This window comes from Solanum verrucosum, unplaced genomic scaffold, assembly GCF_900185275.1.
Source record: "Solanum verrucosum unplaced genomic scaffold, falcon-dt-bn FXZP01000104.1, whole genome shotgun sequence".
Lineage (NCBI taxonomy): Eukaryota > Viridiplantae > Streptophyta > Magnoliopsida > Solanales > Solanaceae > Solanum > Solanum verrucosum.
In genome coordinates this window covers 150,973-173,453 of record NW_026019915.1, presented here as the reverse complement: position 1 = coordinate 173,453, position 22,481 = coordinate 150,973, and the positions used below count along the sequence as shown (strand labels likewise).

Here is a 22,481-nt window from a genome sequence, read left to right as displayed (position 1 = left end):
CTTTAGAAAGCTCCTAGGATGTCGCATGAGCCATATTAATTAGAGTCTTGTTCATGAGTGTGAAGCGCGCCACTTTTATGAAAGAGAGGCTACAAGATCTTTAGAAAACTCCACTTCTACATTACTCTAAACTCATGCGATAGAGTTTAAATCTATAAGGTCTCTCTCCTAATCCCTATCCAATGTTTTACAGGATATGGCTACTTGAAGCAGCTTTTCTAGAAGGAATGTGAGGGAGAATGTGGAACAAGAAGCTCCTCCTCAAGCTCCAATCGACCCTTTGGTCGAGCAAGTAACGAATGTGGAGTTTAGGGCTTCTTTTCAAGTATTGTCTCAAGCCATGATTGCCCAAGACTATAGAGAGGTTGCGGTTCTCATTAACCCAAATGTGGGTACGGTGGCATCTAGAGTGAGGGACTTCACAAGAATGAATCCCCCCGATTTTCATGGTTCTAAGGTTGAGAAAGATCCTCAAGAGTTCATTGATGAGGTTTACAAGGTGTTGATGATTATAAGAGTGACGCCGGTGGAAAAGGCGGAGTTGTCCGCTTATCAACTTAAGGGCGTTGCTGAAATTTGGTTCAATCAGTGGAAAGAAGGGAGACTGGAAGATCTGGGTCCTCTCGATTGGGAGATGTTTAAGGTTGCTTTCCCTCTATGTTCTTTCCTCTTGAGATGAGGGAGGCAAAGGTTCTTGAGTTCATCAATCTCCTTCAAGGAAGTATGAGTGTGAAGGTATATGCTTTGAAGTTCACACAATTATCTTATGCTCCCACAATGGTTGTTGATCTTATGGCAAAGCTGATTAAATTTTTTGGGTGTGTCTGAAATGGTTGTTAAAGAATGTCGCACCGCCATGCTTGTTAATGACATGGATATTTCTCGTCTCATGGTTCATACTCAACAAATCGAAGAGGAGAAACTTAAGGAAATGTCTATGGAGGCAAAGAGGGCTAAAACTGGTGATTGTTATTTTTCAAGGTCCGATGGACATGGTCGTTCTATGTTTCGACAATGGTTTTCTGGCGAAGGCTCCTCCAATGCTCCTCCTAAATTCAACTGTCACGACCAAGGAGTACCCCTTAGATGTGACACGGTGTACAAGACTCTGAAAAGCATCATAGCATATCATAACATAAGATAATACAAAAATGGTATGGAATTTAAAACTTTTTCTTTTACTATCGAAGTCTTTTATAAAAATAAGTGGGAGTCTACACTTTGTCTCAAACCATCTATAACCATTAAGACTACAACTTTGGGACGCAGGCCATACAAAAGCTCTAAACATGAAATCAAAGACTTAAAAGACATAATGGTCAAGCCCTCAAATGCTATAAGGACTTACCAAACTCCTTTTTCTTGATCTACTATGATCCTAGCCACGAGGATAAAAGTTGATATCGCCAAACCATACACTTTGTGGAAAATGTAGAAGAAATATGGGTTAGCACGAAAATGTATCAAGTATGATAGTCATGCATAAAAACCTTTGAAAACATGATAAAAGAGACATTTTAGTTGAATGCATGCACTTTATTAGTTTAAACCATCACTTTGAAGGTAGTGTGAAAACACCAGTCATAAGCATAAAAGACATCATGAAGAGATATAGACTATAGCATGGTAAACAACAATCACAACTAGTGAGCATAATAAATATCATTAGGAACATATACATAGTCAATACAATATAGTGTTAGCATGACATGTGAGCAACACTTCATGAGCCACCGCAAGGTAAGCTTGTGCAATGTATGGATAAGATCCCATAATCCTACCCACACTAAGCAAGTCACTTTAGATCCTCACTCATGTTTACCCTCTTTTAATCTCATCGTTATCCTATTTCTCATAGACAAGGAAACATTCACCTTTAGTCAACCACATCAAGGAAAGCAACTCATGGAAACAATCCAAGTTAACATACAACATTATAAGTAGCCTTGTCATCAAATGCAATTACCATTTAGTCACAAGCACATTCATTAAATGAGTCATCTTGACATAGAGGAACCTACCATAACTACTCTCAATGCCTACTTGTGCAATGCATGGATGAAGTCTCATACCCCCACCCATACTAAGTTGAACTTGTTTAATAGCCATAGTACATCCTAGACTTGACCTTGTGGGAATTTTCCTTAACCGACATACACTATGTGAGCTTGCATGGAATCCGGTGTCATGCCCCACACCGAAAAGAGGTGTCCTACTTGCCTAAGGTAGAACTAAAATGTATTAGCTTGGAGATAGATCCAATGCTAAATAACCTATGGGGGCACGTAGTGTATGGGATAAGGAGATTGCTTCTAGAAATCCAACCTTACTTAACTGGGGAGCTTCCATCTCATGAGATTACATTTAGAAACCCAGCATTTTAAATTGACGGGAGAGCCTCTATCTCATTTTCAATATCCACTCGGTCCTAGGCATAATTCCCATGAAGTATTTATTGAATCCTAACTTGTTTCATTAGGATAGACCATTAGATCATGCGTGAGAAACACTTTCACAGTCCATGTCTTCATGTTAGATTCAATTAGGTGAGAACTGACTTTCAGCCTAGAATCTTCATGTTAGATTCAATTAGGTGAGAACTGACTTTCAACCTAGAATCTTCAATACTTGAGAAGAACTTTCACATTATATTCATTATTTGTTTATAAGAATGAACTTTCTATCAACAAAATAATATCATCATAATCTTGGAATAATCATGTATAAGTGTATGTGTATGAGAATAGACTTTCAACAACACCACAATTACATCAAAGTCATGATCACTTTACTTTCTCAAAAGATGGTCTTACATCATGAACACACTTTCACAAAGCATGTATAATACCATATATTGCCCTTTTAAGGACCAAAGACCATATTCAATCAATACATCTGGCATTCATTATATTAGACATTGATATAATCATAGTTCAAGTAATCAAGTCATTAAATGCATGATCTCAAATACTCATAATATAGGTCATGTTGGTGGAGTCTTTCAATAATAAAACCACATACAATTAAACACACATAATAGCTTCCCTCTTAAAGCCTTAACATCATTAGCTCATTTATATAAGCGTTTACCCTTAACGCCCTTGAAATTATCTTCATACTGCAAGCCTTACTATCAAGCAATACCTCACATAATCATCATGTATACCTAATTCTAAACATAATCTGACCACATTCTTCATTCTTAACCAATTATAGTCATATAACATCATACAAACTCAATCTAAATATCACTAAACCATGATCCATCACATAAGCCCAAATCTAATCAATGCATGTTTACAAGCTTTACTTTTAAGTAATTCATCTTTAGTTACTCTAATCTCAAGTAATTCATAAAGTAGTTCATCAGTCTTAGAGGGTCACATCAAAGCCCTCAATTGCCTCTTCCATGGCATAAACCAAACTATATAAATTTCACCCTAAAACCTTTAGTTAGTCAAGAATACATGTATAATCATACTAAAATCATGCAATTACACCATAAACAATTGTTATTCATTCAATTGAATCAATATATAATAATACTCACACCTTAAGATCCAAATTTGGGAAATTAGGGATTTCATGGGTTCTTGGGGGAATTCATCATAAACCAACAATAATTCATCAATTCAATCACAATCCATCATAAATCAACCATTAAAAATGTTTTTGGAAAGAACCCACAAGAATGAAGTCAAACTCTCACTTTTGGGGAAAACACTAGTTTTGAAATTGAACTTTGAAGGGGCTCTATGGGTGAAGGCTACCCATAGATGAAAAGCTACCATACCTTGATAATGAATCTTCAAAGAATTTGAGGAAGAAGCCTTGAATTCTACAAAACCCTAGCTCCAATTCTACTCTTCTTCTTCCTTGAGTTTGAGAGAGAGAAATATTGTGAAGAGGATGAACTTTGAGAATTATTTGGGTTTTGAAATAAATGACTTAATTGGGTGAGTTTTGGTGTTAAAATGACTTAAATAGGGGTCCTAGGCTTGGACAAAACGACATAACTTTGAGTTAAAACAATTGGAAAAAGATCCAAGAAGTTACCTAACTGTTAACTGCCGAAATGGCATGAAGGACGCCTTCACGGATCGTCATCATCACCATGGCCCGTCAAACGGGTCGTGAAGAATTTTCAGCCTAACAGTGCTTCACTATTTCGGGAATAACTTTTTATCCCGAGATCAGAATTGGAAAAAATTGGTGGCGTTGGAAAGAAGACTCAGATACCTTTCATTCTATAGGTCATGTCCCACCTAATTCATTTTTAGCTAAGAGATATGATCATTTGAAGTTGAGCCTATAGTCTAAGTCTAATGACAAACCCTTCACGGATGACTACACGGTCCGTGTGGGGCTTCACGGACCGTTGTAATGCCCTTGGCCCTTGACCAGTAGCCTTGCTTGCCACCCTTTAACCCCTAAAAATCTAACTCATAACCACGACCCCTCCCACGGCCCGTGGTGGCCTTCACGAGCCGTCTAGTGGCTCGTAGGGAGGGTCCCTATTTTGGGCAGCCTTGTGAAGCTACTGCCTCACCTCCACGAGTAGTCACACGATCCGTGGTGACCACCATGAGCCGTCTAGGCTCTCGTGGGTGGTAGGAAGTCTTCTTTAGCTACTACCTAGGCATCATGGGCACCACCATGAGTCGTGGTTCCCTTCACGACTCGTGGAGGGTTCCAAGGCCCAATTCTCTAGTTCATTCCTGGAACTTAGCCCCTAGCTTAGTCTACTAGATTCCGAGGTGTTAGATCAACAAAGGTAGGGTGCCTAACCCTAAGCCTCAAGGAAGGAATGGTAGTGGATCATCATTGCCTATGTCTACTTATGATAGGTGTGGAAAGAAGCACGAGGGTAAGTGCCTAGCTAGCATGGATGGTGTCTTCGGTTGTGGTAAAAGTGGTCATAAGATGAGCGATCGCCCAATGCTTAATGTTAAAGGAAGAGTGGGCAAGCAAGCTTCTCCTAGTTGTTCGGGTTCCAATGCTCCCAAGAAGAACCGATTTTATGCACTCCAGACTCGTGGTGAGCAAGAGGGTTCTCTCGATATGTTTATCGATATGTTGAAATTCTTCCAACTTGATGTTTATGCTTTACTTCATCCCGGTTCTACCTTGTATTTTGTGACTCCATATGTGTCTATGAGGTTTGATGTTCTTTCGTATGTGTTGTTAGATCCTTTATTTGTCCCTAATCTTGTGAGTGATTCTACTGTGGCTAAGAGGGTTTATAGAAAGTGTCCTATTTCCTTGTCCCATAGGGTTACTCTTATTGATTTGATAAAGCTTGATATGCTAGATTTTGATGTTATCCTTGATATGGATTGGTTGCATTTTTGCTATGCTTCTATTGGTTGTAGAACTCGTGTAGTCAAGTTCCAGTTTCCAAATGATCTTGTCCTAGAATAGAAAGGGGGAAATTCTATGACAAAGGGTCAGCTTGTCTCTTGTCTTAAAGCTAGAAAGATGATTGATATGGGTTGCATATACCATCTAGTTAGGGTGAGGGATGTGGATTCTGAAACCTCTACTCTTGAGTCGGTCCCCGTAGTTTATGAGTTTTCAAAAGTGTTCCCAAATGATCTACCCGGTATTCCTCCCAAACGGGAAATAGACTACGGCATTGACTTTCTCTCAAATACGCAACCTATCTCTATTCCTCCTTAGTGAATGGCTCCGGCAGAACTTAAGGAATTGAAAGAGCAATTGTAAGACTTGTTGGATAAGGATTTCATCCGATCAAGTATATCTTCATGGGGTGATTCAGCCTTGTTTGTTAGAAAAAAGGATAGTTTTCTTCGTATGTGTATAGACTATCGACAGTTGAATAAGGTTACCATTAAGAATAAGTATCCTCTCCCATCGATAGATCATCTGTTTGACCAACTTAAAGGAGAAAGTTACTTCTCTAAGATTGACCTTCGGTCGGGTTGTTACCAATTGAGGTTGAAGGAAAATGATATTCCAAAAACAGCTTTTAGAACTCGATATGGTCATTTAGAGTTTTTCATGATGTCTTTTTGTTTGACTAATGCTTCAGTGACATATATGGATTCGATGAATAGGGTGTTTCGACAATACCTTGAAATGTTTGTGATTGTATTTATTGATGATATATTGATCTATTCGAGAAGTGAGGATGATCACATTAATCATTTAAGGATTGTGTTGCAAATTCTCAAGGACCAACAACTCTTTGCAAAGTTTAGCAAATGTGAATTTTGGTTAAGGTCCGTAGCTTTTGTTGGCCACTTTGTTTCAAGTAAGGGTATTGAGGTAGATCCTAAGAAGATGGATGCAGTACCGAGTTGGCCTAGACATTTATCCCCTTCATATATTAGAAGTTTTTTTTGTTTGGTTGGTTATTATAGAAGGTTTGATGAGGGGTTTTATACGATTGCCTCTTTATTGATAGCATTCACTCAAAAGAAGGCTAAGTTCATATGGTCCGAAGAATGTGACAAGAGTTTTCAGGAGTAGAAGGAAAGACTTACTTCCGCTCTGGTTTAGACCTTGCCAGAAGGGACTAATGGTTTTGTTATTTATTGTGAATCCTCGAGAATTGGGATAGGATGTGTACTTTATCAAAATAGGAAGGTTATTTCCTATGATTCAAGGCAACTTAAGATTCATGAAAAGAATTATCCTACGACCAAGATGTACCGTGATTTACGGGAGATCTATTGGTGGAATGGGATGAAGAAGGATATTGTGGAATTTGTGACTAAATGTCCCAATTGTCAACAACTGAAAGTTGAGCATCAGAAACTGTGAGGTTTGTCCCATGACATTAGCATTCCTACTTGGAAGTGGGAAGACTTAAATATGGAATTTTTTGTTTGCCTCGCACAGAGCGACAACATGACTCGATTTGGGTTATAGTAGATCGAATGACGAAATTAGCTAATTTTATTCCTATCAAGATTTCTTATTCGGCGGAGGACTATGCTAAGTTGTATTTAAGGGAAATGTTAAAGTTGCATGGAGTGACTTTATCCATTATCTCCGATTATGGTACCTAATTCACTTCTCAGTTCGGGAGATCTTTTCAAAAGGGTCTTGGTACTCGTGTCAAGCTTAGTACAACCTTTCATCCCCAAACCGATGGGTAAACGGAGCTTACTATCCAAACTTTGGAAGATATATTGAGAGCTTGTATAATTGATTTCAAAGGTAATTAGGATGATCACTTGCCTTTGATTGAGTTTGCATATAACAATAGTTATCACTCGAGTATTGGTATGGCTCCATTCGAGGCATTGTATGGTAGGAGGTGCATATCTCCTATAGGTTTGTTTATGGTGGGTGAAGTTTCCCTAATAGGTCCCGAGTTGGTATATGAGGCTACGGCAAAAGTTTGACTTATTAGAGAAAGGTTGAAAACGACTCAGAGTAGGAAAATGTCATATGCCGATGTAAGAAAAAGGGATCTTGAGTTTGATGTTCACGATTAAGTTTATTTGAAAATTTCACCCATGAAGTGTGTAATGAGGTTTGGTAAGAAAGGGAAGCTTAGTCCCCAATATATAGGCCCATATTAGAATTTAAGGCATGTTGGTAAGGTTTCTTATGAACTTGAATTGCTTAATGAATTGGCATCGGTGCATCCAGTTTTCCATGTCTCCATGTTAAAGAAATGTGTTGGTGATCCGACATCTATAGTTCCTTTAGAAGGTTTGGGAGACAAGGAGACTCTTTCTTACAAAGAAGTTCTGGTTGAGATTTTAGACCGGCAAGTCAAGAAGTTAAGGAATAAAGAAGTTGCTTCCGTGAAAGTGTTGTGGAGGAATTAGTTAGTCGAGGGTGCTAGTTGGGAGGCTGAGGCTGATATGATGTCTCGATATCCCCATCTCTTTCCTTCTACCCCTACTCTAGCTTGAGATAATGAGTTCCTCATAGTTTACTCTTTTGGTGTCATGTGTCTTAGATATTCTCGTGATTTCCTCATTTATGCATGTTCATGAAAAAAAACTTAAGTTTTGAGAAAATGAATCAATTTGATTGATTTCTACATGTTTATGTGCATTTGAATATGAGTTGCATATAGACTTCATGATATGATGTTTTGAATATGCTTTAACTTGGAGTTGATGTTTCCTCCTCAGATATGTGCATTTATGTGATTTCATGCATTATGGACTACTATATTTGAGTTCATTTCCTTCGTATGATGTCTAGAACTCCATTCGAGGAAGAATGTTCCAAAAAAGGAGATAATGTAACACCCTAGAACCAGGAAACCTCGAGAAGAGAGTCAAGTGGGAGGTCACCAGCCCTCCACTGAGCCATGGCATGGGACCCATGACGGGCCGTGAAGGGCACCACAGCTCGTGGTGGTGCTCATGGGGGCTTAGGAAGTGGATGTCTAGGATAGGCTCCCCTCCCACGAACCATTAGATGCCTCGGGAAGGGTACCACATCTCTTGGTGGTGCCTATGGTGAAGTGGACAGGGTACTCCCCAAGGCAGGCTTTTCTCACGAGCACCCAGACGGCTCCTGAAGAGACAAATGTGTCGTTGTGGTAGCCGTGAAGGGGAGGCAAAATCCACTGGTCTAAGGTCACGATGGCCCAGGCGGCTTGTGAACCCTGAGACGGCTCGTGTGGGCCTCCATCTGGAGGTTCGCATCAGCTGTAAGCCAGAGTCAGTTGGGTCTTTTCCTAATTATTTTATTATTATACTATGTCATTTTAACCATACCTAGGACCCATATATAAGTATTTTTAACCTCAAATTCAACCCATTCAAGTCATTCTCTTAAACTTACCAAAGAAGATCATGTTCTTCCTCTCTAAAATATGTTTCTCTCTAGAACCTTGAAGAAGAAGGGTTCAACCTAGGGTTGAAGGCAAGTCTCCAATTCCACCATTGAAGGAAAGCTTTTGGAATTAAGGTATGATACTTTTCATCAATGGATTCCTTCCATTCATGGAATACCCAAATTCTCCTATTTTCAAAGTTAGAAATCCCCAATTGAATTAGGGTTTTTCTAATATGTTATGGGTTCTCTTGATTATTGATTGAATTGATTGAATTATGATCTCTTATGCATGAATTGAGTTAATCCTATGATTTTATGATGATTCCTCATGAACCCATGTAATTTCCATGTTTTCCAAATTATGATGATATGATGTGGGTTTTGGATTATGAATTAAGAGTTTATGAAACTAAGCATGTTCTTATTGGATTTAAGTAAATGTTTTAAGGATGCTTTGAGAGTGAAGTATCAATGATAATGTTGTTGTTGTGTTGTTGAAAGGATTTTCTCATATACACATGAAAGTATAATTGTGAAAGGTTTTCTCACATAGTTAGGATTCTAAGGTTGAAAGGTCTTCTCATCTAAATGAATCAAAGATAAGGAGCTATCCAAATGAAACCTAGCTTGCATTGGTTATTGAATGATACCTTTCCATGGATGACTTATGACCTAGATTGGATTGACAAGATGGCGTGCCCTTCCATGGATAATGAGAAGAAGTAAGAAAATGACTATTCCGTGGGATTTATGCTTAACACCGAGATGATATTGAGATGGAAGCTCTCCCCTGAGTAGAGGCCGGGTTTCTAGAAGAAATCTCTTTATCCCTTACATAGATGATTGTCTAGATAGACATTAGCTAGTGGATCCACCTAAGTTAGAAGTTCATGGCCATTACCTTGACAAGTAGGACAATCCTTTTCAGTGTGGGAGACACCGGGGGATCATGTTATAGGTTACATGGTATTTATGTCTGTTAAGGTTAATTCCCACAATAATAATGAACTAAGGTTACTTCAATAAGTATCTCACATGTGTTCAAAGGTTTTAAAGATGTTAGCTTGCATTGACCATATTTTATGACTTATGTCTTTTGAACCTTTTTATATCATGTTTTAGCTTGGTCATTCCATGTCATGAAATGTCCCTTTTTACGCATGTTATCAAATGTTTTACGCATGGCTATAATACTTGGTACATGTTTATACTAACACATATTTTTGCCTATATATTCCCCAAATGTAGGGTCCGACAGTCAGGGTTCTCATTTTCGTGGCTCGAGGTTGATTTTGAGAGATTTGGAGCTTTGGTGAGTCCACATGCTTCGAGGATGGATTTTCATTGTTTTCTGTTTTCTTTCTTACTTTCAATTTTGGACATGATGTATGGCCTAGGACCAATTTCACTCTTAGGTACTAGATGGTTAATGAGACAAGTGTTCAGACTTCCGCTTTTCTTTATAAACTTTCATGTATTGAAATTGTCTTTCAAGTCTTTTCATTCTATTTCTCAAGTTATGAATGCTAAGTTGCTTGAATGGGGCCTCTCAGGTATGCACCATGTTACGCCTAGGGGGTACCTTGGGTCGTGACATCAACGTACATGTTCGGTGACATAAGTCAAAACTGTCAAACTGGCCTAATATAACAAGGCCAAGGTTCTTTTAAAATTCAAAAATCAACCCCTTTAATATTTTGAAACCGTTTCATCTCATTTCTCTTACATTACATCATTTGAGTTTTTATGAGTCCTCTGTGTGTGATTTTCAAGCTCGAGTAGTTCTTTTCTTGCCTTCACTGTCAACCCAACCCCATTTACTTATTATTTTCGAGTTATGCTTCATAGTAAGGTTGATTTTCATTTTCTACTGAATATTTTGAGCTTTAAATTGCAATGTAGGTGTGGGATTGAGTCCATTAGTTGATATTGTATGTTAGATTTCATTGGGTAGCTTTCTTCTATGTGTATTGAACTGTACCCATGAGTCATTTGCATGTGTTTGCCTGTAGAATGATTATCTTGGTTGTGTTGGTTGAATTGTGAAATTCAAATGATAGTTTTGCTGGATCTAAGCCTTATTTGATGCGGGTGAAGTTTGAGTACCCCAGTGGTGACCTAATTGCATGATTTGGCCCAATGATAGATAGGGTGACTACTTTCTTAAGGGAAAATCATCAATTTGAGCAATACTTAGCTAGATCTGGGGGAAGTCAGAGTACCCATGAGTAGATGAACATATAGGTGGATATTAATGATGTTAGGGAACTTGTTTTATTACGTATGTTAAGTTTAGTTGTAAAAATTAGGCATTGGGGTGAATACTACTTGTTAGGCAGGCTTGTCTTAGCTCACCAAGGAGGTTAGACGAATCACTGAATAAGCCCCAACTCGCCTCCTTTAAAATAGATGTGACCTTGGGTGTTGTTCCATTCGGTGGGCTTGTCTTCATCCGCCAAACCCACTTGGCGAATCACCGAGTGGGAGTGGATATCACCCTTGAGGCCTATTTCTTTTCAAATTACACTATCAGTTTTGGTGGACTTATCTTATCCCGCCGAAATCAACTTGACGATTCACCGAGTTGGAATTGATTCTGCCATTTGTTCCTGGTTCTTGTGATTCTGCTACTGTCTAATTTGGCGAGCTCACCTGAGCTTGCCAATCCTGTTAAGCGATATGCCTTCCCATTAAGCGATTAACTAATTTTTGGAATGAGTTTGATTTCAACTAAACTTCACAAATCTATGTTTGAATATGTTCTTTGCAAGTAATGGCTCAAAGAAAAGGTAAGCAAATGGTTACATCTGACACATAGTCATATAAAGACTCCCCTCCTCCTCCTCCTCTAAAGAGACACATGAGTGTTTCTAAAAACGAGCCATCTGAGGATCCTTGTCGTCAAGAACCTACCACTCCAAAAGAATCTACCCAAGTGAGGGTGCAAACCTCAAAGGGGTTTGTAAGGAAAAGAACAGAAATCTGTCCCAAACCAGTGCAAGGTAACACCTCAAATTTAGAAAGAGAGAGAAACTTTAGTCCTTCAGAAAATCTTTTTCTGGTGCTAGTTCCGATGAAGCCACCTACGACCCGTGGACTGACACACGGACCGCAGGCCAGCTCTATGGTGGGCTAGCCCAGGTTCCCAAAAATGATAAGTTTTAGTACTTTTTCGACGATTCACCAGGATGGTCCACCATTCAATGCACGAGCCGTAGGTAGGTCTTGTAGGTGAGTCCCAGACTTAGAGAAATTCTAGGGTCAAAATTCAAGACCCACGATCGAACCCACAACCTGTCGATAGATCACGGCCCGTGGGTGTGTCTTGTCATTCAAGGCCAAAAAGCTGGTCTCTGAACACCAAACAACGACCAACCAGTACGGTCCTTGGTCTGACCAACGGACCGTAGGTCGTGCCATCAATAAGTGTCGACAATTATTTTCTTAGGGGTTTTGGGGTCTTTTCCTAATTTTTCTAACCTAATACTATGTCGTTTTACCATTCACCTAAAGCCCTATATAAGTATTTTTATCACCAAATTTCCCAAATTTAAATCATTCTCTCAAATTCCTAAAAGAAGAACAGGTTTTCCTCTCCAAAATATTTCTCTTTCTAGAAAGCTTGAAGAAGAAGGAGTCAACCTAGGGTTTCAATTCAAGCCTCTAATTTCACTATTGATGGCAAGCTTTTGGCATTGAGGTATGATAATTTTCATCCATGGAGCCCCTTCCTGTATGGAGTTCCTAAATTCTCCAATTTACAAAGTTAGAAATCCCCAATTGAGTTAGGGTTTTTCTTTCATGTCATGGGTTCCTTTTAATGTTGATTTACTTAATTAATTTATGAAATTTTATGCATGACTTGATATAATCTAATGATTTTAAGATGAATCCCCACGAACCCATTCTTAACCCATGTTTTTAGATAGTGATGATTGAAAGTGGGTTTTGAACTATGAAAGGAGAATTATGGAATTATGTATGTTCTATGGAATTGATGATATATGATGTATATTGCTTTGAGAGTAAAAGTATATATGTTGTTGTTATGGTTAACTGTTTTGAAAGGATTGCTCTACTTCATGGATGAATGTGAAAGGTTTTCTCACATAAAGGATTCTAAGGTTGAAAGGTCTTCTCACCTAAAATGAATCAAAGTTAACGAGCTATTCTAATGAAACCTAGCTTGAATTGATAACTTAATTGTGCCTTTCCATGGATGACATATGACTAAGCTTGGATCGGCAATACAACGTGCCCTTCCATGGATAATAAGAACAAGTTAAGAAAATGACTATTCCTTGAGATTTATGCTTAGCACCGAGAGGATATGGAGATGAGAGCTCTCCTGTAAGTAGAGGTCAGGTTTCTAGTAGCAATCTCTTTATCTCATACCTATGTGCCCCCATAGGATTATTTTCTTAGATAGACATTAGCTTGTGGATCCACACAAGCTAGAAGTTCATGGTCTTACCTTGGCAAGTAGACACCCCTTTTTGGTGTGGGGGTAGACACCGCATTCAATGTTGATAGCTCAACTGGTCCTATATGTCGGTTAAAGGTAAATCTCCCACAATAATGAACTAAGGTTACTTCAAGAAGTATCTCACAAGTGATTTAAGATGATGTCTATTTGCGTTGACCATGTATTATGACTAATGTCTTTTATCCTTATTATATCATGATTTAGCTTTGTCTTTGCATACCATCAAGATATCTCCTTTAAGCATGTTTTCAAATGTTTTATGCATGGCGATCATACTTGGTACATATTTTGTAGTAACGCATACTCTTGCCTACATTTTACCTAAATATAGGGACCGACCTTACAGATTCGCACTTCCATGGCTAGTGATCTCATATAGAAGATTGAAGATTGGTGAGTCCTCATATTCCAAAGATTGTAGATCGGATGACGAAATTGGCTTATTTTATTCCCATCAAGGTTTCTTATTGGGTGGAGGACTATGCCAAGTTGAATTTTAAGGAAATGGTTAGGTTGCATGGAGTGCCCTTATCCATTATCTCCGATCGTGGTACCCAATTCACTTCTCAGTTTTGGAAATCCTTCAAAAAGGGTTTTGGTACTCGTGTTAAGCTTAGTACAACCTTTCACCCAAAAACTGATGGGCAATCAAAGTGTACTATCCAAACTTTGGAAGATATGTTGAGAGCATATGTAATTGACTTCAAGGGTAGTTGGGATGATAACTTGCCTTTGATTATGTTTGCGTACAATAATAGCTATCACTCAAGTATTGGTATGGCTCCATTTGAGTCTCCATATAGGAGGATGTGTAGATATCCTATAGGTTGGTTTGAGGTGGGTGAGGTCGCCTGGATAGGTCTTGAATTTGTACATGAGGCTATGGAGAAAGTTAGGATTATTAGAGAAAGGTTGAAAATGACTCAACGTCGACAAAAGTCCTACGCCTATGTGAGGAGTAGAGAATTTGAGTTTGAGGTAGATGATTGGGTCTACTTGAAAATTTCACCCATGAAGGGTGTAATGAGATTTGGGAAGAAAGGGAAGCTTAGTCCCCGTTATGTGGGCCCATATAGGATTCTGATGAATTGGCAAGGTCGCTTATGAACTTGAATTTCCTAGTGAGTTGGCATTAGTACATCCAATTTTCCATGTCTCCTTGTTGAAGAAATGTGTTGGATATATGACATTTATAGTTCCCTTAGAAGGTTTGTGAGTTAAGGAGAATCTTTATTTTGAGGAAGTTCTGGTTGAGATTTTAGACCGTCAAGTTAATAGGTTGAGAAATAAAGAAGATGCTTCTGTGAAAGTTCGTGGTCTTACCTTGGCAAGTAGGACACCCTTTTCTGCTATTGGGGTAGACACCGAATTTCGTGTTGATTGCTCACATAATCTTATATGTCGGTTAAAGTTAAATCTCCCACAATAATGAACTAAGGTTACTTCAAGAAGTATCTCACAAATGTTTTTAAGATGATTTATATTTGCATTGACCATGTTTTTGACTTACGTCCTCTAATCCTTTTTATATCATGTTTTAGCTTCGTCACTATATCTCATGAAGATATCCCTTTTTAAACATGTTTTAAAATGTTTTATGCATGGTTATCATACTTGGTACATATTTTGTACTAACGCATACTCTTGCCTACATATCCTCAAATGTAGGGATCGACCTTACAGATTTGCACTTCCGTAGCTAGGCATCCCATATAGAGTATTGTAGATTGGTGAGTCTTCATATTCCGAGGACCTAGCTTGATTCCCTTATTGTTTTTAATTTCATTTTTGGAACTTGATGTATTGGCTATGCCATGATAAATTTGTATGTACTAGATGGCTTTGAGACGATGTGTAGACTTATGCTTTTCTGTATAGTACTTTTATTTGTTGAAACTATCTTTAAAATCTCTTGATTTCTATAATCTTATATGATGTATGCTAAGTGGCTTGTATGGGGCCTCTTGGGGTCTTAAATGTCATGTTACACCTAGGAGATACCTTGGGTCGTGGCAAACTTGGTAACCAAAGCACAAGGTTTAGAATTGTCCTATAAGTCTCATAAGCTACGTCGAGTAAAGTCTTGTTCATGAGTGTGAAGAGCACCACATTTACAAATGAGAGGCTATAATATGTTTAGGAAACTTCACTTCTTCCACTACTCTAAAGTCGTGCGATAGATTTCAACTCCATAATGTCTCTCTCCTAAATCTTATCTGTTGTTCTATAGTATATGGCCACTCGAAGGGCATATGCTAGAAGGAATGCGGGAGAGAATATGAATCAAGAGGCTCCTTCTGAAGCTCCTCAAGTTTGGGTCGATCCTTTGGCAGTTCATGTATTGGCTCAAGTCATGACAGCCTAATCCAATAGGGAGGTTAGGGTCCCCATGAACCCTAATGTGGGTACGACGACATCTAGAGTGAGGACTTGACTAGAATGAATCCTCCGGAGTTTCATGGATCTAAAGTTGAGGAAGATTCTTAAGAGTTTATTGATGAGGTATATAAGGTGTTGATGATCATAGGAGTGACGCCGAAAGAAAAGGTAGAGTTAGTCACTTATCAACTTAAGGGTGTAGCTCAAGTATGGTTCAACCAATAGAAAGAAGGGAGAGTGGAAGATGCAGGTCCTCTTAATTGGGAAAAGTTTAAAGTTGATTTCCATGATAGGTTTTTTCCCCTTGAGATGAGGGAGGCAAACGTGCTTGAATTCATCAACTTTTGTCAAGGGAGTAAGAGTGTAAAGGAATATGCATTGAAGTTCACACAATTATCTTGATATGCTCCTACTATGGTTGTCGATCCTAGGGCAAAGATGAGTACATTTGTTTCGGGTGTGTCCGAGATGGTAGTTAAGGAATGTCGTACCGCTATGTTTGTCAATGATATAAAATTTTATCGTCTTATGGTTTATACTCAACAAATCAAAGAGGAGAAATTTAAGGAAAGATCTAGGGAGGCAAAGAGGGCTAAGAGCGGTAATGGTAACTTCTCACATTCAAGGTCTGATGGACATGGTCGTTCTAAGTTTTGACAAAGGTTCTCCAACCAAGGTTCCTCCAATGCTCCTTCTAAGTTCAACAAAGATAGGGTGCCTAACCCTAAGCCTCAATAAGGAAATAGTGGTGGATCTTCATTGCCTATGTCTACTTGTGCTAGGTGTGGAAAAAAGCACGAGGATAAGTTCTTAGCTGGAATGGATGGTTGCTTTGGTTGTGGTAAAAGTAGTCATAAGATGAGGGATTTCCTGATGCTTATGGCCACAAAAAGAGAGGGTAAGCAAGCTTCTCCTAGTGTTTCGGGTTCCAATGCTCCCAAGCAAAACTGATTCTATGCACTTCGGACGCGTGGTGAACAAGACGATTCTCCCGTTGTGGTTACCGATATGTTGAAAGTCTTCTAACTTGATGTTTATGCTTTAATTTACCCCGGTGCTACATTGTCTTTTGTGATGCCATATGTGGGTATGAGGTTGGATATTCTTTCGGATGTGTTGTTAGATCCTATTTTTGTCTCTACTCCGATTGGTGATTCTATTGTGGCTAAGAGGGTCTATAGAAGGTATCCCGTCTCCTTGTCCCATAGAGTCATTCTTGTTGACCTTGTAGAGATTGATATGCTAGATTTTGACGTTATCCTTTGTATGGATTGGATGCATGCATGCTATGCTTCTATTGATTGTAGAACCTGTGTGTCAAGTTTTAGTTTCCAAATGAATCTATCCTAGAGTGGAAAAAGGGAAATTCTATGCCTAAGGGTCAGTTTATCTCTTGTCTTAAACCTAGAAAGATTATTTCTAAGGGCTAAATTTACCATTTAGTTAGGGTGAGGGATATAGATTCTGAGAACCCTACTCTTGAGTTGGTCCCCCTCATAAATCAGTTTCCGGAAGTGTTTCCTGATGATTTACTCTATATTCCTCCGCAAAGGGAAATAGACATTGGTATTGACCTTCTCCTAGATACGCAACCTATCTTTATTCCTCCTTATCGTATGGCTCTGGAAGAACTTAAGGAATTAAAGGACAAATTGAAAGATTTGTTGGATTTGGGTTTAATCCAACCAACTATCTGTCCATAGGGTGCTCCAGTTTTATTTGTTAGAAAAAAAGATGGTTCGCTACGTTTGTGTATTGACTACCGACAATTGAATAAGGTTACCGTTAAGAATAGGTACCCGCTACCAAGGATAGATGAATTGTTTGACCAACTACAAGGAGCAAGTTACTTTTCGAAGATTTACCTCCGGCCAGGTTATCAGCAATTGAGGGTGAAAGATGATGAAATTCCAAAGATGACTTTCTAAACTCGGTATGGTCATTATGAGTTTTGAATAAGGTTGTTTGGTTTGACTAATGCTTCGGGGGAATTTATGGGTTTGATGAATATGGTGTTTAGACAATACCTTGACATGATTATGACTATACTCATTGATGATATATTGGTCTATTTGAGGAGTGAAGACGAGCATACCAATCATTTGAGGATCGTGTTGCAAGTCCACAACTCATTGCAAAGTTTAGTAAATGTGAGTTCTGGTCAAGGTCCGTGGCTTTTCTTCGGCATTTGTTTTTTGGTAAGGGTATTGAGGTAGATCCTAATAAGATGGATGCGGTCAAAAGTTGGCCTAGACATCTAACCCTTCAGATAGGTTTTTTGAGAGGTTCTCTTCGATTGCTTCTCCATTGACGGCATTGAATCAAAAGAAGTTTAAGTTCATATGGTCTTAAGCCTGTGAAAAGTGTTCTCAAGAATATAAAGATGGATTTACTTCCACTCCGGTGTTGACTTTGTCGTAAAGGACAAATGGTTTTGTCGTTTATTGTGATGCATCTAGAATTGGGTTAGGATGCGTATGCCAAATGGGAAATTCATTGCTTATGCTTCAAGGAAACTTAAGATTCATGAAAACAATTATAGACCCATGACCTTGAACTAGCGGCGGTTGTTTTTGCCTCAATGATTTGGAGGCATTTTTTGTATAGTGTTCATATGGATGTCTTTACCGACCACAAGAGTTTCTAATACGTGTTTAATCAGAAAGATCTAAATCTTCACCAGAGGAGCTGGCTTGAATTATTGAAATATTATGGCATGAGTGTTCTCTATCATCCTGCTAAGGCAAATGTGGTGGCAGATGCCCTTAGTCAATTATCGATGGGTAGTGTTGCTCATATTGAGGATGATAAAAGAGAGTTGATACAAGATGTTCATAGATTGGCTCGATTGGGTGTTCGGTTAGTTAACTCTACAAAGGGTGGCTTTATGGTTCAGAATCGTCTTTTGTGTCAGATGTGAAAGCCAAGTAAGGTCTGGACCCGACGTTGGTAGAATTAAAGGAAGCGGTGCTTAAAAAGTTTGTGGAGGCTTTCCCCCAAGGGGGAGATGGTGTACATAGATATCAAGGTGATTTGTGTGTTTCTAATGTTGATTACTTGAGAGAAAAAATCATGTCAAAAGCCACCAAGATGTATTGTGACTCTCGGGAGATCTATTGGTGGAAGGGGATGAAGAAGGATATTGCGGAATTTGTGGCTAAATGTCCTCATTTTCAACAAGTGAAAGTTGAGCATCAAAAGCCGAGAGGTTTATCCCAAGACATTAGTATCCCTACTTGGAAGTGGAAAGAGTTAAACATGGACTTCATTGTTGGTTTACCACGCACCCGGCGACAATATGACTCGATTTGGGTTATTATTGATCGGATGACGAAATTAGTTCATTTCATTCCCATCAAAGTTTCTTATTCAGTGGAGGACTATGCCAAGTTGTATTTGAAGGAAATTGTGAGGTTGCATAGAGTTCCCTTATCCATTATCTCCGATGGTGGTACTCAATTCACTTTTCAATTTTGGAAATGACTCCAAAAGGGTCTTGGTACTCGTGTTAAACTTACTACGAATTTTCACCTATAACAATAGTTATCATTCTAGCATCTAGATGGCTCCTTATGAGGCTCTTTATGGGAGAAGATGCAGAACTCCTATTGGATGGTTTGAGGTTGGTAAAGCTGGGTTGATAGGACCAGACTTAGTTCATCAAGCTATGGAGAAGGTGAGGGTTATTCAAGAAAGGGTGAAAATAGCGCAGAGTTGTCAGAAATCCTATACATATGTTAGGAGAAGAAACTTAGAGTTTGAAGTAGATGATTAGGTTTATTTGAAGGTTTCAACCATGAAGGGTGTTACGAGATTTGGCACGAAGGGGAAGTTTAGTCCCCGGTATATTGGTCCTTGCAAAATATCCAAGAGGATCAGTAATGTGGCTTATGAGTTGTAGTTACCGCAAGAGTTACCAGTGGTTCATTCGGTATTTCACATTTCCATGTTGAAAAGTGTTCGGGCGATCCTTCACATATCATACCTACTGAAGATATTGGTATTCAGGATAGTTTATCTTACAGGGAGATTCTTGTTCAAATTCTAGATCGTCAAAAGTTCGCAATTTGAGGACCAAGGAAGTAGCATTAGTCAAAGTTCTATGGAGAAATCAGTTTGTTCAGGAAGCTACTTGGGAAGCTAAGGAGGACATGAAGAAGAGATACCCACATCTCTTTGAGTCCGGAGAAATTACAAATTAAGGTACTAATCATTTTCTTGGCATTTACTTTAAGTTGACTTGTTGTGTTTTCATTTTTCTTGTTGAGTGTTTAAGTTGGATGTTAGATGTTACACCCTTAGCCTACTAAGGGTATTCTCATTTGAGGACAAATGTTCCCAAGGGTTAGATATTGTAACACCCCGCTATTTGAAAGAGCTAGAATTAGAAAGAACCATTTTTGGAAATAATGAAAATCTGAAATTTGGCAAGTATGTTAAGTATGAGTTTGGGTAAATTTCAAACGACCATAACTCTCAGTACATGATGAGTTAGGTGTGCCATAAGATATCAAATGAAAGGTCTTGGAATAATCTTTCCGATGCACTCGAGTTTACTAGTTTTTGAGCTCATATGAGGGAGATATGCCCGTTTGAAGTTGGGCTGTCTTGATAAGGAAACTCAACCGAATTTTAGATGGGGATTTTGGTCTTTTCATTACCCAATTAATTTATTTTGTTTTTAGGAATTTATTTGGGGTCAAAACTGAGTTAGTTCAATTTACGCATTCCAAAATAATGTCAGGGCTTTGAGAGAAGAGAAAGAGGAGAAAAGAGGAGAAAAGGTCAAGTTTTCGTCAAGATAATAAGATTTCATAGTGGATTTCTCCAATGGTCGATCCCTAAAGAGGTATGTGAAACTTTCATAGCGTTGGGTTCGTTCACCCACCCACCAATCATGTTTATTTTAGTGAAATTCGTTCTAGAAAGTTGAAAGTATGATGTTCTTGAATTGTGTTCTTGAAATTGGCTTTCGTTCTTGAGTTTAGATGAGATTGATTAGTTGTTAAGGAAATCATATCGATTTTAGAGTTGTGTTTGATTATATTGTGGTGTACATGTACTGGGTATCTAAATCTAAAGAGGAATTGAGGAAATGAATCAAATTTAGGAGAAATGGGGTTAGAAAACGAAGAAGGAAAAAGTCGGACAGAAACTGGGTACTAGGTCCTTGACGCGGACCTGTTCCTCAGAAGTGGAACTTTTCTCTCTGCGTCGTGGACTTGCTTCCAGACAGTGATTAATTGATCGTTTCTCATGTTTAACTATCTAAAAACACTCCTAATCATCACAATATCCTTCCTATCACAAATCACAACCTTGAATAGATAATTCAAATTCAAGGTAGAATTAAAAGTCAAATCTTGAGAGTTCTTCGAGTCATTTTAAGAAGTCTTTTGAAAATCTTTTAAACTTGTTTTAAAACTTCATCATTGAGATTGAGAAAGAGTAGAGCCGAGTTCATTTCTTTAAAATGTTATATGGGGACTATGCATTCCCAAAGACTAAATGTTTCACATTTAAAATGAGAGGAAACACCGATTACCAAATGACTTTTCGTTAGTAGTTTTGAATCCTATCTCTTTTAAGAGATAAGTTTTATGAGTAAAACCTCAAATCACAGAGAAAGAGTTATGTTTTTAAACATATGAGTTGAGTATATTTTGGGAGTAGTATTGAGCACCGATATGAGAATGAGTTCATAATAACTCAAAGTCTCCATACACCATATAGCCAACGTGGGTAGAGAGGGTCATACTTTTTAGATGACTCCTTAATACTTTTAAGAATATACTAGTGGATCCACTTAGTTGAGGTGTTCTATATTCCGACAATCTATAGGACAGTTCTGGCAGCGTGGGTGAGACGTTGTATCATCACATAGCTCATAGTGATTGTTGTCGGTTAAAGAAACTCCCACAAAATTATATTAATTTATTATGTATAAATTGAGTTGTTATTGTATTTCTTAAATACATTGAGTTGTTACCTACTGTTTAAATGCTTTATATAAATTGCATCATTACTGTTGTTTATTTCTGCATTGAGTTGAGTATTGATAAGTTGAGTAAAGCTGAGGTAACTAATTTTTTTAGAATTCAATTCAAGCTTATGTCATGTTTAGGTTTCCCGTCGCATGCTCGTACATTCAATGTTCTGACGTTATTTGGCTTGCATCATATTATGATGCAAATACAGGTAACCAGGATCAACATCCATCGCTTCGTTGATCCAATTGAGCATTCAGAGTTGTTGGTGTGCCTCTTTGCTTTCAGGAGGATCCCTTTTATCTTGTTTTTATCACTTAAGCTTTTTTATTAGGATGATCGGGGTCTTTTCCCGACGTCAATCTCAGTTATTAAAGACTTCATAGACAGTTAGTTATTGTTAGTTCACGAGTCTTTTCCATTTTCAGTTTTAATGTTTGTGACTTGAGTTGGCATTTTGGTTAGTGAATGTTTCTTTATACATTCTAAGTTTATTTCATGAGCATGTCTTTGTTGAGTAAAGTATTTTGCTGAGTAGTAAGCCAGGCAAAGTGTTCACTTAGGGCCAACAATGGTTCTCGAGTGCAAGTCCCCCCAGGGTGTAGGCTCGGGGTGTGACACAATTGCCATGTTTGATTCTAAATTAACATATAAAATTCATCTTTCATAGTTGACCTCCTTTTTGAGTGCTTAAGAGACTGCTTGATGGTATGCAGGGAAACATTGGGAGGAAGTTGCACAATGTAATTAAAAGGTTTCTTGGGGAAAAATATTATTTTTCGATCAAGTTGTTGGGCAAGTTTGAGGAGGAGGTGGGTATCGTAGAGGATTTGAAGGCAAACTCGCTTGTTTTGGAT

At 38.4% G+C, this 22,481-nt stretch overlaps 1 protein-coding gene across 1 annotated transcript; it reads left to right on the top strand.

The window, feature by feature from the left end:
* The first annotated feature begins 829 nt into the window (after positions 1 to 829).
* On the top strand, positions 830 to 15,623 carry LOC125822855 (uncharacterized). The gene is made up of 3 exons (XM_049502313.1): positions 830 to 1,017; positions 4,848 to 5,238; positions 15,489 to 15,623. Exons 1-3 carry the CDS (start codon positions 830 to 832, stop codon positions 15,621 to 15,623), a joined length of 714 nt encoding a protein of 237 aa, XP_049358270.1.
* The last annotated feature ends 6,858 nt before the right edge of the window (positions 15,624 to 22,481 follow it).